Here is a 15324-nt window from a genome sequence, read left to right on the forward strand (position 1 = left end):
CAGCCCTGTATCTCTTTCATCAATCAACTTCCCAGCTCTTTACTTCACCCCTCCCAGTTTCACCTATGACCTTGTGTTTTTTCCTCCCCTCCACCCACCTTCTACATCTGACTCTTCACCTTTTTTTCTCCAGTCCTGATGAAGAGTCTCGGGATGAAACATCAACTGTGCACTTTTCCATAGATTCTGCCTGGCCTGCTGAGTTCCTCCAGCATTTTGTGTGTGTTGCTTGGATTTCCAGCATCCGCAGATTTTCTCAATTTTGTGATAGGATTTTAGAGTGTTCAGCCATTGTTATGTTGTGTGAAGTCAATTGTACTGAAAGCAGGATGTGCCTGTTGTTGCAATCACTTCCTGTAGCAGACATAACTGATGCAAGCAAGAGCCCTGTGCAATTTTCAGTTCATTTTGAAGTTGATATGATGAGGTGAAATATTTGGGATCTGTTGTATTAGATGAGAATTTTAGCTACTGGTGTGAAAATGAAATCTGCAGACTTCTGCAAGTGTGATTTGCCAAACAGTATAAATATCAATGTTGTGTTAAGATACTTTTTGCACGACCTTGACTGAGAAATGTGCATTGGATGACTTTTACTTTCCCTGTCACAGACAATCCCTTTTGTGCAATTTAATACAAGCTTGATACAACTTTGTCTAATCCTGAGGGAATTTTATTGTTTTCTTCTCCCTGACAGATATATCTGACCTACTGAGCATTGCCAGCATTTTGTGTTCTTATTTGTTAGGTGAAAATCTGCAAGTAGTGTGCACATGGAACATAGCAAGGGTTAGAAATTCTAGGTGTTACTGTACACAATGTTATCAGATTTTAGTGACACATTATTTGGGAGACAAAACTAAAGACTTGCTTTATGGATTGTGAAGTTTATGATTTTCCTCTGGGTCTTCCAATGCCATCCTGAGGATCCCAGGTACACTCAGTGGCCACTTTATTAGGTACCTCCTTACTTAGTAAAGTGGCTACTGAGTATCTTTGTGGCCTTTTGCTGTTGTAGCCTGTCCACTTCAAGGTTCAACATGTTGTGTGTTCAGAGACGCTCTTCTGCCCACCACTATTGTAACACATGGATATTTGAGTTGAACTAGTTCGGCCATTCTTCTTTGACTTTAACAAAGCATTTTTGCCCACAAAACTGTTGCTCACTGTTGTTTTGTCTTTCCCTGCATTTTCTGTAAACTGGACTGTTGTGCAAGAAGATCCCAGGAAGTCAGCCCTTTCTGAGATAATCAAACTGCACCGTCTGGCACCAACGTGGTCAAAACCACTTGGGTCACATTTATTCCCCATTCTGATGTTTGGTCTGAGCAACAACTGAACCTCTTGACCATGTCTGCATGCTTTTCTGCATTGAGTTGCTGCCACATGATTGACTGACTAGATATTTGTATTAATGATCAGGTGTACAGGTCACTGGATTAACACTTTTAAAGGCCTCCTCAACAATGTATTTACATTGATGTGATTGCCCTTGACTCCAACCCATAGCCATTGGAAATTCCAGTCCAATGCAAAACGTTGGATAATATGGGGCTCATAATGGTTTAAATATGCGATGGTACATGTGTATGTTAAATATGTGGCCTAATTAATAGAAATAGTGATTAATGGGTAAGGTAACTAGCCAGTGTTTAAGACTAATGGTGTAGTTGGAGGGACCTTTCATAGCTCTCAATTCAGATACCGGTGACCCCTGTTTTTCGAAGGTTTGCTTTACGACAGCTCGCTGTTACAAAAGACCTACATTGGTACCTGTTTTTGCTAACCAAAGAGGATTTTAACTTTTATGAAAAAAAGACACCCGCTTTATACGTGTGTTTACCTGAGAAAGACTACCATGACCGTGAAGCCTTGTACGGGCAGTTGTGTGCGCATGCATGTACGTGTGTAGGTGTGTACTTGCCAAATTTTTTTCTTCTCCAAATCGATTTTGGCTCGCTGACTTCCCGATTTTGGTAAGTAAAACTACATCGTACATACAATATTTCTACTTTATAAAGGCTGTATATTTATCATACCATTCCTGCTTTTACTATATGTTTGTGTTATTTTAGGTTTTATGTGTTAATTGGTATGGTTTGGTGGGTCTGGGGTCGCTCAAGAATTTTTCCCATATAAATTAATGGTAATTGCTTCTTCGCTTTACGACATTTCGGCTTGCAAACGGTTTCATAGGAACGATCTACCTTCGGATAGCGGGGGAAATGAATTCCAGTTTTGCCCTTTGAACTCAGTTAACAAATTTATCATGGTAGGGTTTGAACACAGTCTTAGATTCACGTTCCTGGTACCATAATAACTAGGCGGTTGTACATTTTTTAATGAGCTCATTGATGCTAATTAAAAGTTCGGCTGGCTGATACCAGATTGTGGTGAGCCACAGCTTACTACAGTAATTTGGAATTCCTCACTGATGCTCTTGGTCTCACCGCAAACTAGAAAACCGTTGACTACCTCCTCCTACTAAAGAATTAACTTGGGTCATGCAAGACTGTTTGTAGCCTCATTGTTCCATTTCTCTTGGCCTCAGAAGAGTCTTGAATCATGAAGACCAATGTTTTCCATCGTAAGCATTCACACCATCATCTGTAGTTTACCACTGCTGCCGTGTACACCACTTGCATAAGTGACGCAGTTATCTGCCACATCATGGGTGCCATGGTAGTGTAGCATATAGCACGACACTTACAACTCGAGGTGTTGGAGGTGCAGTTCAATTCCAGTACCATCTGTAGGGAGTCTGTACGTCCTCCCTGTGGAATGCGTGGGTTTTCCCTCGGTGCTCGGTTTCCTCCCACAGTCCAAAGATGTATTGGATAGGTTAATTGGTCACTGTAAGTTGTTCCATGATTAAGTTAGAGTTAATTCAGAATTGTTGGAGTTTCTGGGTAGGCTCGAAAGGCCTACACTGTGCTATTTTACTAAATAAAATAAAATCTACCAAAATAGTTTTGCTCAACCTATGACATCAATCACCTAAAAGATCAAACTCTAGGCATGTGAGAACTTTGAAGTATTTTGCCATTTTTGCACTGGATCCAAATTCTGGAATTTCCTCTTACTGGAGTAAAAACGGGAAGGGGAGTTATGCAAGGGTGCATTCACCAAATGAAGGGCTGCTGTTCAAAAAGACATCTTGGCACCAACGACCGAAAAGCAATTAGAGCTTCCTTGTAATGCTACACTTTCTAAACTATTAAAAAAACTTAATGTCTCGCTATGCCTTATCCTTAGCTAAATATATTATATCCATACCATCCACAATCTATATTGACTTTCTTTTCAATATGCAATGTTCATTTTTTTTTCTAAAACTAACACACCCTCTGCAATTGCCTTCAAATATGTACTTTTTGTACTCAACTCCCACCCTCAGCCGAAATCCCCACTTCTCTGCTCTCTGGATTATGTGTGGTGCAAGCAGTCTATTTTTTTTCCATCGATACCTTTACCCATTTTAAACTTCTCAAAATCTCCATGTTCAGGAACTTTTAAGATACAGTCTTATATTTAAGCATTTTGTCAGCCTGTAATCTCCTGGCTTTTGTTTCTAAAACTGGATTTTATCTCCATTTAATACGTTCAGATTGTCCAAGCCTATGTTCATTTGCATCTCTCCATTGCCTAACATCCAAAAATATGATACCAACTCAGATGTATACAAAATGGAGACTTGGTACTTCAGATGCTAGAATCTGGAGCAAAATAACAAACTGCTTGAGAAATTTGGTGGATTCAGCAGAATCTGGGGGGTGTACAGGTGGCATGTTGGCAAGGAATTGTTAGCAGTTCAGGTTGACACTCTACAACAGGACTGAGTCTGGAGAGGGTTAAGGCAAGGGCCAGCAGGAAGTGGGTGTACCAAGAAGGGAATATTCTTTTCATCAGCTTTCTCTGCTGTCACCATTTTTTCCCCACTACTTGGCCGCATCTGCCTTCACCTCTCCTCAGTGAACCTATCACCTACTGGTCACCTGCCTCACCTGTTCCTGTGTCCTCTTTTTATGCCATCTTTCTTCCCTCTCCACTCAGTTGTGATACAGGATAGCTTGTTTTATATACTAAAAGACACCTAGACAGTACTTGGGCAGGAATACTACAAAAGTGTCACACAGTGACCATCTCAGGAAAAAGTCCACTCACTAACCACTTCCAGGAGCATTGCCATCACTGAGATCACCTCTATCAACACTTGACTCGGTACATAGCATAGCTGGAAGAACATGTCAGAAAAGAGTACCTTGAAACAAGGAATCGCCTCCTGACCCACCTTTACACCTTAACACCATTTAGAATACACAAATCAGAGAATACTCTCTAATTGCCTGGATGAGTGTAATGCTAACAACTCTCAACAAGTTCAATAGCATCTCAGGTAAAGCATCATGCTTGATTGCCACCTTGGAAACAGCCATAAGCATTCATTCCCTCTGCCATTGGTGCATACCATCTACAAAATGCACTGCAGTTATTCACCAAAGCTCCTTTGACAGAACCCAGTCCCAAGCCCGGCACTTTTACCATCAAAGACAGGAGTACTAGGTGCATGGAAAACCTGCGCTTGTAGTTTCCACTCTGATATGCACACCATTCCTATTCAGAATTAAATCACGGGTCTTTCATTATAAATGGTTCCAAATACTGGAAGTCTGTGCCACTGTATGAGAGTGCTTGAAGGACTGAAAGGGATCAAGAAGGGGATTCACTGACTTTCAAGGACAATAATCGTTGTTCTTGCCAGTGACAGGCAGATCCTGGAAAATGCACAAACAAAAGAAGGCTTGTGACCAAAATGGATATTGCTTCTCATTCATGTGAACATATGCACTTCTTAAATTCAACAGCTGATAAATGAAGAATAGATGATTAATTAATGTACTTCATTTTTGCAAATAGCAAATTAATGTTCAGTGTTATAGTCAAAACAAACTATATTTTCGTATTCAATCTAACTTGCGTGCACAAAATGGGGAAATAGATGCTAATCACAAGCTGGCTCTTTTGTGCTTTGACTGACTTGCTTTGTAGCAGTTTTATTGCTGATTACTACGGAATATAAAGATTTTAGCCCTGAAATCTGGGGCTTTACAGGCTGTTAATTAGAACTTGCCTGTTTTACCTCTTCAGTCTTAATCTTTTTTTCAAAGGAGTGGAAATGTCATTGACATCATCACACACTGAACTTTCACAATGAGTTGTTGTCTGAACTGTTGGACCAAATTTCCTGCAAATGCCTTCTTTAATAGAAGGGTTTCCATCACTGTGCCTTTGAACATTGGACACCTTTGATGGGGCATCCATCACTCATTGTTCAATCTTCAACAGTGCCTATAGTTATTTATTTTTATATACAATCAATTAGTTTTTGAGAACAATATTTAAATGTTGTTTAATTCCAAAATTTATTCCATAAGGAAAGATGAGATTTAAAAAGAATACCCCAATGCTTTTATCAGCTTGTTCTTTATTAAAGTGAAGTTACTTTTAAGGCAGAAACTTCTTCCCTTATGGTTATAATGAATCAATTATATATTTTGGACCAAATAATCCTTGACCTCCTGCATACAAGTTACTTTTGTGTAGTTTTTTTTTCCTTTTAGGTTATTGTGATTATTGTGTTGCTTCTAGTAGCTGAACAATGGAGAATGAAAGACCATTGATGCCAAATTAAGTATAAAGGATTTATTATGGACAGCACTACTCATCCCTTTTGAGACATGATGCAGGGTATCAACATTTGAATTGTAGTCACCAAGGTGGAGCTTCGGCATTTTACACCATCTCTTTTGGAGTGGAGCCAGTTGAGATGGGGGAGATCTTAAATGCTTTTTTTTTGCATTCTGCATTTATTCGGGAGACAAACAGAGTCTATAGAAGTGAGGTGAAGCAGCAGCGAGGTCTGGGACCCTATACGGATCACAGAGAAAGGTGTTTTCTGTCTTGAGGCAAATTAGGGTGGATAAATCCCTCGGGCCTGACAGGGTGTTCCCTCAGACCCTGTGAGAGGCAAGTGCAGAAATTGCAGGGGCCCCAAGCAGAGGTATTTAAATCACCCTTGGCAGCAAGTGAGATACTAGAGGCCTGGAGAGAGCTATTGATCCGCTATTTAAGAAGGGCTCAAAAAATAAACCAGGAAATTATAGGCTGGTGAATCTGACATCAGTAGTGGGTATGTTATTAGAAGGTATACTGCAGGACTGGATATATGAGCATTCAGAGAGTCTGGGACTGATTCAAGATGGTCAGCATGATTTTGTACACGATAGGTCATATCTGACCAATCTTATGGAGTTTTTCAAGGACATTACCAGGAAAGTTGATGTAGGTAAGGCAGTGGAAGTTGCCTACATTAACTTTAGCAAGGCATTTAACAAGCTGCCACATGGGAGGTTCATCAGGAACATTCAGTCGCTTGACATTCTAGATGAGGTAGTAAATGGGATTAGAAATCAGCTTTTGGGAGAAGCCAGAGAGTGGTAGTAGATAGTTCCCTCATTAATCGGAGGCCTCTGACTAGTGAGATCGATGCCGGGTCTATTGTTTGCCATCTGTATCAACGATCTGGATGATAATGTGGGTAACTGGATCAGCAAATTTGTGGATGACACCAAGAGTGGGGCAATAGAATTTGGGAATACAGATCCATAATTCATTGAAATAGCATTACAGGTAGATAAGGTCATAAAGAAAGGGCTTGACACAATGGCCTTTATAAACCAAAGTATTGAGTACTGGAGATGAGATGTTATGTTGAAGTTGGATAACACATTGGTGAGGCCTAATTTGGAGTATTGCATGCAGTTTTGGTCACCTGTTTGCAGGAAAGATGTGAACAAGGTTGAATGAGTGCAGAGGAAATTTAAAGGATGTTTCCAGGTCTGGAAGATCTGAGTTATAAGGAAGGATTGAATAAGTTAGGACTTTATTCCTTGGAGTGTAGGAGACTGGGGAGATTTGATAGAGGTATACAAAATTATGAGGGGTATAGATAGGGTAAATGCCAGCTGGCTTTTTCCACTGAGGCTGGGTGAGAGATCTTGGGTTATGGGTGAAAGGCGAACAGTTGAAGATAAACATGAGAGGAAACTTCTTCACTCGGAGGGTTGTGAGAGTGTGGAATGAGCTGCCAGGCCAGTGCGAATGGTGCATGTGAGCTTGGTTTCAACGTTTAAGGGAATTTTGGAGAGATACATGGATGGCTATGGTTTGGGTACAGGTCGATGGAACTAAGTTGTTTAAATCGTCAAACATGGACTAGATAGGCCGAAGTGCCTGTTTCTGTGCTGTACTTCTCTACGACTCTTAAAGATTAAATTGTATGGACAGATACAATCATGGATTTTGAGAGAAATGGGAATGGTGTGGCTAATTAAGATTACTTGTGCAAGTGGAGGATAAATTCTGACAAACTGGATTAATTCTGTGTATTACTTGTCATTCCCTTTGGTTATAGAACTGTAGCATGCTTGGAAATCACCAGTTGGGTAGTCTTTTGTGTTGACTTTGTATTGCCTTGTAAATTTGTATTTTAAATTAAATATCTCTCTCTTTTTTTTTTAGCCAGATGAATTGTATTTTGATGAAGGGGACATACTTTATATTTCAGATAATGTAAGTTTTTCTGATCAGCTTTGCATCATGTAGACTGTTTAACATACTTGCTGAATCATTTCCATTAGATTTTTAATTATAACTTTCCTTTTAAGAGTGATCCCAATTGGTGGAAAGGCACATGCAGAGGTCGAACAGGATTAATTCCAAGTAACTATGGTAAGTAGAGGAATAGAGTTTTTATATTTATTTCCCTAGCACACTAACTGATAGCACTTGCAGAGAAAGGCTCAAGAAAGTCCAGAATGTTGAGCAGTTCCCTCTGGAGAGGTGATGATTTAAAAGTTAAACCCACATCGTAGATAAATTGTTTCCTTCCAGCTGAACGTGCAAGATGCTCTGGAATTTTGTGTGATGATTTAATAAGTTGAGAAAAAAATAATACTTTTTTTTTGTATTGAGAAAAGTAATTTCTAAATTCTCTCCACAGTGGCTGAGCATGTAGAGTCAATTGACAACCCATTACATGAAGCTGCCAAACGCGGTAAGTATGTCAGCAGAAGTAAGTGTTAAGTATATGCTAAAATTTCTACAGTGACAAATGAAATCACTAATATGTTTTGAAGGCTATTTAAGATCTACATTTTCAGTTCTGATTCCTAGTAAATCTCCCGAGTGTTTTTCTCTTAAAGTTTATTAAGAAGATTCAAGATTGTTTAATTTTATTTCCGGTACTTGTGTGCAAAGTGTATAATTGTTACTTCAGATCTGATGCCGCACAAAGAAACCACAATAAGAGAAAGAATACAATTTTAAAATATGCAATAAATATACATACACAAAATTACTTATATACGTTGATTGTATGTAAATAAAGTGATGCTAGGTACATGTGTGTTTGTACCTACTGTAAGGTGACTGACAGGAAATGATAAAGTAGTGGTGGGGTTGATTAATGGATAACACGAGGAAATCTGCAGATGCTGGAAATTCAAGCAACACACACAAAATGCTGGTGGAACGCAGCAGGTCAGACAGCATCTATAGGGAGAAGCGCTGTCGATGTTTCAAGCCGAGACCCTTCGTCAGGCCTGGATTAATGGATAGTGTGTTAATCATTCTTACTGCTTGGGGAAGGTAACTTTGTTTGAACCTCGCACACAAAATGCTGGTGGAACGCAGCAGGCCAGGCAGCATCTACAGGGATGCTCTTACTATCTTTCTTTTCAGTTCCGAAACGTCGACAGTGCTTCTCCCTATAGATGCTGCCTGACCTGCTGCGTTCCACCAGCATTTTGTGTGTGTTGCTTGAATTTCCAGCATCTGCAGATTTCCTCATGTTTGTTTGAGCCTGGTGGTTCTGGTGTGGATGTTACACTGTCTTCTCCCTGATGTGAGTGTGGTAAACAGTCGATGAGTAGAGTGGGTAGGACCCTTCATGATATTCCTGGCCTTTTTCTGGTACCTTTCTGTACTCATGACCTTGATGGTGAGTGGGTTGGTGCCGGTAAAGCATTAAGCAATTTTGCCTGCCCATTATAGAGCCTTCCCGTCTACTATATTGCTGTTTCAGTGTTGTGCAGTGATGCAGAATGGTGGGATACTCTGTACTGTGTAGCTGTCGCAGATTGTGAGTATTGATGAGCACAGTGGAGAAAATGAAAAATTGATCACAGAACTTGTGATTTTAAAAATTGTATTCATGTTGTATTTTTGCAAACACTTACAATACTGCCTTTACTGGAATCATTGTCCTGTGCTTTTACCACACACTCTAACTGATATAATGCAGTTATGCCTGGTGGAGCTATAAGTGTCAGATGATAAGAATTTACCATTAATGCACTTATCATCATGGTAAAGTCGTATCACTCGTAAAACCCTCCCAACCATTGAGCACATCTAGACAAACTACTGTCGCAGGAAAGCAGCATCCATCATCATAGACTCCCACCACTCAGGGCATGGTCCCTTCTCGCTGCTGCCATCAGGAAGAAGGTACAGGAGTCTCAGGACTCACCATCAGGTTCAGGAACAGTTACTACCCCTTAACCATCAGGTTTTTGAACCAAAGGCGTAAGTTCGCTCCACTTCATTTGCCCCATCACTGAAATGTTCCCATAAGTGGACTCACATTCAAGGACTCTTCCTCTCATGTTCTTGATATTTATTGCTTGTTTATTTTATAATTATTGTTTCTTCTTTTTGTATTTGCACAGTTTATTGTCTTCTGCACACTAGTTGGACACTCTAGTTGAGCAGTCTTTCATTAACTCTGTTACTGTTATTATTCTATTAGGGATTTATTGAGTATGCCCACAAGAAAATGAATCTCAGGGTTGTATATTGGTGACACAAAACTCTGCATGTGGTGACTTTGATAATAAATTTACTGAACTTTGATCTAGCTTATGTCAAGGTGATGCAACATCTACCCAACAAGAGAAGTGTGGTCTTGAATATACTTGGACAGTCTGGGTAGTCAGCACTCTTGATTGTTAGTCATTGTTCTGACCTCTCCAATTTTCTACAGAATCACAAAGACTTGATCAGAAATATTTACTTAATATGAACTACGTGGTTTAATAATCTGCCGTTAAATATGCCAGCATCAAATTTGAAACATAGAAGCTAACTTTGCTTTGGAATTTCTTTAATTCCCAGTCGCTTCACTGTAAGAGTTTTGCAGTGCTAAGTCTTAATCTACTGCTTGCTTACACAAGACTAAATGATAAGGATGTAGAAGTGCACCACATAACTTTAATCAACAAAATATAATGCTCATACAAGTTTAAGAAAACAGCACCTCATAACAGAGCATCTTCGATAGCGAGAGAGGTGACCAGACGAAGTGGCATTGATAGCATTTAAAAGGTACTTGATCAGGCATCTGGATAGAAAAGGTTTAGTGTGATGTGGATCAAATGAGACTAACTTAGATAGGAATCTTGGTTTGCATGGACCAGTTGGGCCAAAGAATCTGTTTCTGTGCTGTACGACCCTGTGACAAGAAAAATATATTTTCATTTAAATATGCTCTGCAGCAGAGTAGATTTATATTAAATGACTGATTCCTATTGCCATTTCTATTTGCTGCTAAAACTTTTCAATAAGAAGTATCCTTTCAACATTTCAGGGAATGAAAGCTGGCTAAAAGAATGTTTAGATAACAGAGTTGCAGTGAATGCTTTGGACAAAGCTGGAAACACAGCTCTCTATTGGGCTTGTCATGGAGGACACCTGGGTAAGGTTCTTTTGCTGTCTAAAAAGGATTCTTTGTGTTGTTAGCATTGCTTTTAGTGTGTATGGTAAATTCAGTATCTTTGCTTGGGTGTTGAATTCTTGCTATGGTGGTAATAAAACAATCTGTATCAAAAGGCTTGTCTGTCTTCTTGGGTTTGCACATTCTTGACAGTACTCTTACATAATGACACATTTAAGAACTAAGGAAACCGATTCTCGCAAAAAAAATTACCAAGTATAGATTGACCAAATGTAAGTACACCAATTCATTTGGTTAGATACATGTTTAATTAAAAGTGAAACTTAAGTGAACCTCAAAACTGCAGTAAATTATTTATAGGGATTTATTAACCTGTCTCTTCAAATTTTGTGTTTTTCATCATAAGGCTGAAAGTAGGTTGTCAGACTGAAGCTTCTGAAGTTAATGCAGAGTGAATCATATTAATATTGATTAAAATATTTAAATACATAAGCTAAAGCTAGAGATTGTTTGAGGATCACATTTGTATAGACATAATAGTATTTTTGTTAGTGTAATTTTGTGGATTTGCAGTGTATTGTAATTTGCTGGTTCTTGCACTTTATTCCACTAAGATTTTTTCAAGATTCAAAAAAAAGATTAAAAAACTTTATTGTCATTCTAACCGTACATCAGCTCTGCAGGGCAGAATGAGACAGCGTTTCCCAGGAGCAGTGCAATCATAACATAACAAAAGCAACACTAAATAATAAACATAACAATACATAGTAAAACACAACAACCACATGTCAGTTAAAAAACAAGTTATAAGTGTCCAGTGCAAGTTAAAAGTGTCCAAAGCAGAGTCAGGTAGAGCAGCTATTTAGCAGTCTGACTGCCTGTGGGAGGAAGCTGTTTAGTAGCCTTGCGGTTTTAGTTTTGATGCTCCTGTAACGTTTACCTGATGGCAGAAGAACAAACAGTTCATGGAGAGGGTGTGAGGGGTCTTTAATGATGTACCGTGTCTTCTGGAGGCATCGACTCTGAAAGAGGTCTTGGACAGAAGGTAGGGAGACCCCAATAACGTTCTCTGCTCCCTTAACCACCCTCTGCAAGGCTTTTTTGTCGGCAGCGCTGCAGCTGGAGTACCAGGTTGTGATGCAAAAGGTCAGCACACTCTCAACCACGCCTCTGCAGAATGTAGTAAAAATGTTAGTGGGAAGTGATGCTTGTTTAAGCTTCCTCAAAAAGTGCAATCTCTGTTGGGCCCGTTTCACAATCCCAGTGGTGTTCCTGGACCAGGTGAGATTGTCCAAGATCTGCACCCTAAGAAACTTGATGTTTTCCACTCTCTCCACTGTGGAGCCACTGATGCTGAGGGGTGTGTGCTCAGGCTGAGACCGTTAGGTATTTTGTTAGGTATTTAGTTCCTTTTGAACTTAATGTTATGAACAAGTTTACTTCCAAGTTTTAATAAAGAATGAGCACTTCTAGAAAGAAACTACAGCGATCCGCTTTTTGCTACCTACAGACATCTAAAATTAACCAAGTGCCTTCTATTCCTTCCAGGCCATAAATGTTTTTAAAGTGCACATGTTTTTCATTAACATTTATGTAAAATTTTAAATACCAGTTAATATCCCAATCACTGAAACAAAATAGAAAACTTGAAATTTTTTGTCTTTTAGTAGCTCGTCTTGAAAGTTGAGCTTTCAACGCCTGAGTTTGAAGGTACCTGAGCTAATTTTACTAGCTCTAGGCAGAAACTTCAGGAAAACAAATTGACATTTTTACACACAAAATGATTAGATTACAAAATGTTGTACACAAAATAGAAACCTTGAAATTTGCACAATATTTGGAAAAAATATTCAGATTGTTCATCATTGAAAGTACCATTATAAAAACTTGGGGGGAAGTTTTTGAATATGGTAAATAGCAGGGCTGATATGAAGTAGCTACTTCCTCATAGACTCTAGACTCTAAATGATCTCAACAATAGTCTAAGTAGTATCCAAATTAATTTGCCAGTAAGACTTCAAAGCATTCTTTGAACTTGGTTTAATGTAATCCTCTAATTTACTGCCCCGAACAGTAGGCTAGCATCAGATGACCATGTATGACATGTGTATGAGAATCCCTTGTAGAAATGTAGTTGGTTGAATCCCAGCAGCACCCGGTGCAAAGTTGCAAGTGATACTGTCTCAGCACTATTGTTCAGCAGCAAGCTGTCCAGAATGAAGTTGAAAGTTACAGCAATAATGTTAACTCTGTTCTTGTTCTTAGCGGTTTTAAAATTTAACTCAGCAGCTGAGGCAGCATCTATAGAGAGGAATAAACAGTTGCCATTTCAGCTCAAGTCTCTTCTTCAGAAGGGTCTCAACCTGAAACCTCGACTCTTTATTCCTCTCTGAGGATGCTGCCTGACCTGCTGAGTTCCTTCAGCATTTTTGTTTGTGCTGCTGTAGTGTCTTTTGTGTTTAAAATTTAACTGTTGGCTTTGTTCATTCTGTCCAGGAATAGTGAAGCTTCTGCTTTCCCAGCCAAATATTGAATTAAATCAACAGGTATGACAGTTGTTTAACGAGATTTATGTCAGAAATATCAAACTAAAAAAGTTTTTGCTAGTTAATAGTTTAATAATTTTTGCAGTAATCTTTTAACTCAATAGAATAAGTTTTGGTGCTCCAAATATCATGGCCAATCAGAAAATATAATGGCTTGTCATTAATATTGGACAAACACGACTGGAGTCATGTGCTTGTGTTTTATTTTAATGCATTGTCAAACAGAATTTCATTACATGCAGCAGTTCCCACCAACTCTTTTAGCACTAAAGTAACTACAACATCTTGAATGAAAAGATGACTGAGGAGTTTGAGGGTTCACTAGTGCAAAGTGGAATGATTGAGGTTTTAGACAGTGTAACAAGTAATGGTTATCAAAACCTCTGCACTAACTGCTCAAAGAAAATGAGTAGTGAATTACATTTAAAAAATCGTCTTTGCTTTTCTTTTATTTCTTTCTTAATCCAATGTAAATGTTTTCATCTTAAACTCATTTTGCTGTGTTTACTTCCTGTTTTACTGTTTCTCTTGGCAAGTGTACTGCAATTTGATAGTTTGACTACCGGTATGTTCCCTGACGTCCTTCCTGCTCACAGACTTCTCAGATGCCCTATAGAATGAACCATATTAGATTAGTGGTTGAGTGCTAGAAATCTTCATAGACAATTCCCCCCCCCCCACCCCAAAAAAGCCACTGGGTAACTGTTAATGAGGTAAATGACAATGGCTGCTTAAAGTAAAATCCCAGGTGTTCAATGTACCAATGCTCCATTTCTGAACTGAAAGTGGAAGCACAGAGTTGAAGTATGAAAAATGATCTATTTCGTGTTCAGTTTTCTTAATTGGAATTCACCCTATTTGTCTCTTTCAGATTCCTATATTTAAACTTTTATAATTGTGCTAGTATTTTTCTATGTTACATTATAGTTAATTCTAAATTATGTTTGTGATATTGTAGTAAAATGTTGACTGTCATTTTTGAAGCATTTTGTTTTTAAGCACTTTTTTTCCTTTCTTTTTTTAATGTATCATGTGTTGTAAAAGAGTGGGGGTAGGGCTACACTCTTATGTGCCTGTGTTTTCTTAAAGGATTATTGCTGTGTGAGCAGATACTCCATGTAGCTAACTAAGATTTAATATTATACTTAAATTCCTTGTATATTCCCAATTGCTATTAATCTATTCACCTGTAATAGTGGAATGACTGTAGTATTCACCAGAATTCTTTGCTTTTTGATACACTGGAAGGAATGGTGAAAACTTGTTTTGGAATTTTTGGAGATGTAAAATGATGCTTCAATATCATAGAATAAATAATGCAGAGATGATTTCACAAAGGAGAAATACTAGCCCAAGGTCAAGATTAGGCAGTCGAGCTGCTTCCAGCTTTCGGTGGCGTGTTTTACTTAAAGGGAAGTCTTGACATTAACATTAAGGATTTTTAAAGCAGGAAGTTTATGCTATCAAAACTTTCTTTTGTGTTTTTTAAAATATATTGTCAAACAGAATTTCAAAAGTAGCAGCAAAAAGATTTAAAAAGAGGTTACAACAGATCAGCTTTTTGAATAGGTCCATGAACCCATTAACACTATCTCATCATTATTACCGTACTTTTTACACTATTTATTTTGTTATTTATACTAATTTTAGGTCTTGCTCTGTACTGCTGCTGCAAAGCAACAAATTTCACATTATAAAAGATGATAAATTTGATTCTGAAAGACCAAATTTTTTCATGTTTTCACAAATGGCAAACAATGTTAGATTCTAACTTGCTGATGATATTACATTTGAGATGGTAAATTTTTTATTTATTAATACTACGTTTACAATAGTCTTGACACTTTAAGTTGTGTACGTTTGTATAAATTTGAGATTGTTCTATATTTGTACAGAATAAACTGGGAGACACAGTCGTCCATGCTGCTGCATGGAAGGGATATGAAGATATCTTGGAGTTGTTGCTTTTGAAAGGTAAGCCTT

At 38.4% G+C, this 15324-nt stretch overlaps 1 protein-coding gene across 1 annotated transcript in view; it reads left to right on the plus strand.

The window, feature by feature from the left end:
* The window catches only part of ostf1 (osteoclast stimulating factor 1), a 51769-nt gene that overhangs the window by 12220 nt on the left and 24225 nt on the right, over nucleotides 1–15324 (plus strand). The window contains exons 3-8 of the mRNA XM_073070127.1: nucleotides 7582–7632; nucleotides 7728–7791; nucleotides 8063–8116; nucleotides 10709–10816; nucleotides 13292–13341; nucleotides 15237–15315. Coding sequence (XP_072926228.1) covers nucleotides 7582–7632; nucleotides 7728–7791; nucleotides 8063–8116; nucleotides 10709–10816; nucleotides 13292–13341; nucleotides 15237–15315 — 406 coding nt within the window. The remainder of the gene's footprint in view (nucleotides 1–7581; nucleotides 7633–7727; nucleotides 7792–8062; nucleotides 8117–10708; nucleotides 10817–13291; nucleotides 13342–15236; nucleotides 15316–15324) is intronic.

The sequence above is a fragment of the Hemitrygon akajei genome, chromosome 2, assembly GCF_048418815.1.
Source record: "Hemitrygon akajei chromosome 2, sHemAka1.3, whole genome shotgun sequence".
Classification (NCBI taxonomy): Eukaryota; Metazoa; Chordata; class Chondrichthyes; order Myliobatiformes; family Dasyatidae; genus Hemitrygon; species Hemitrygon akajei.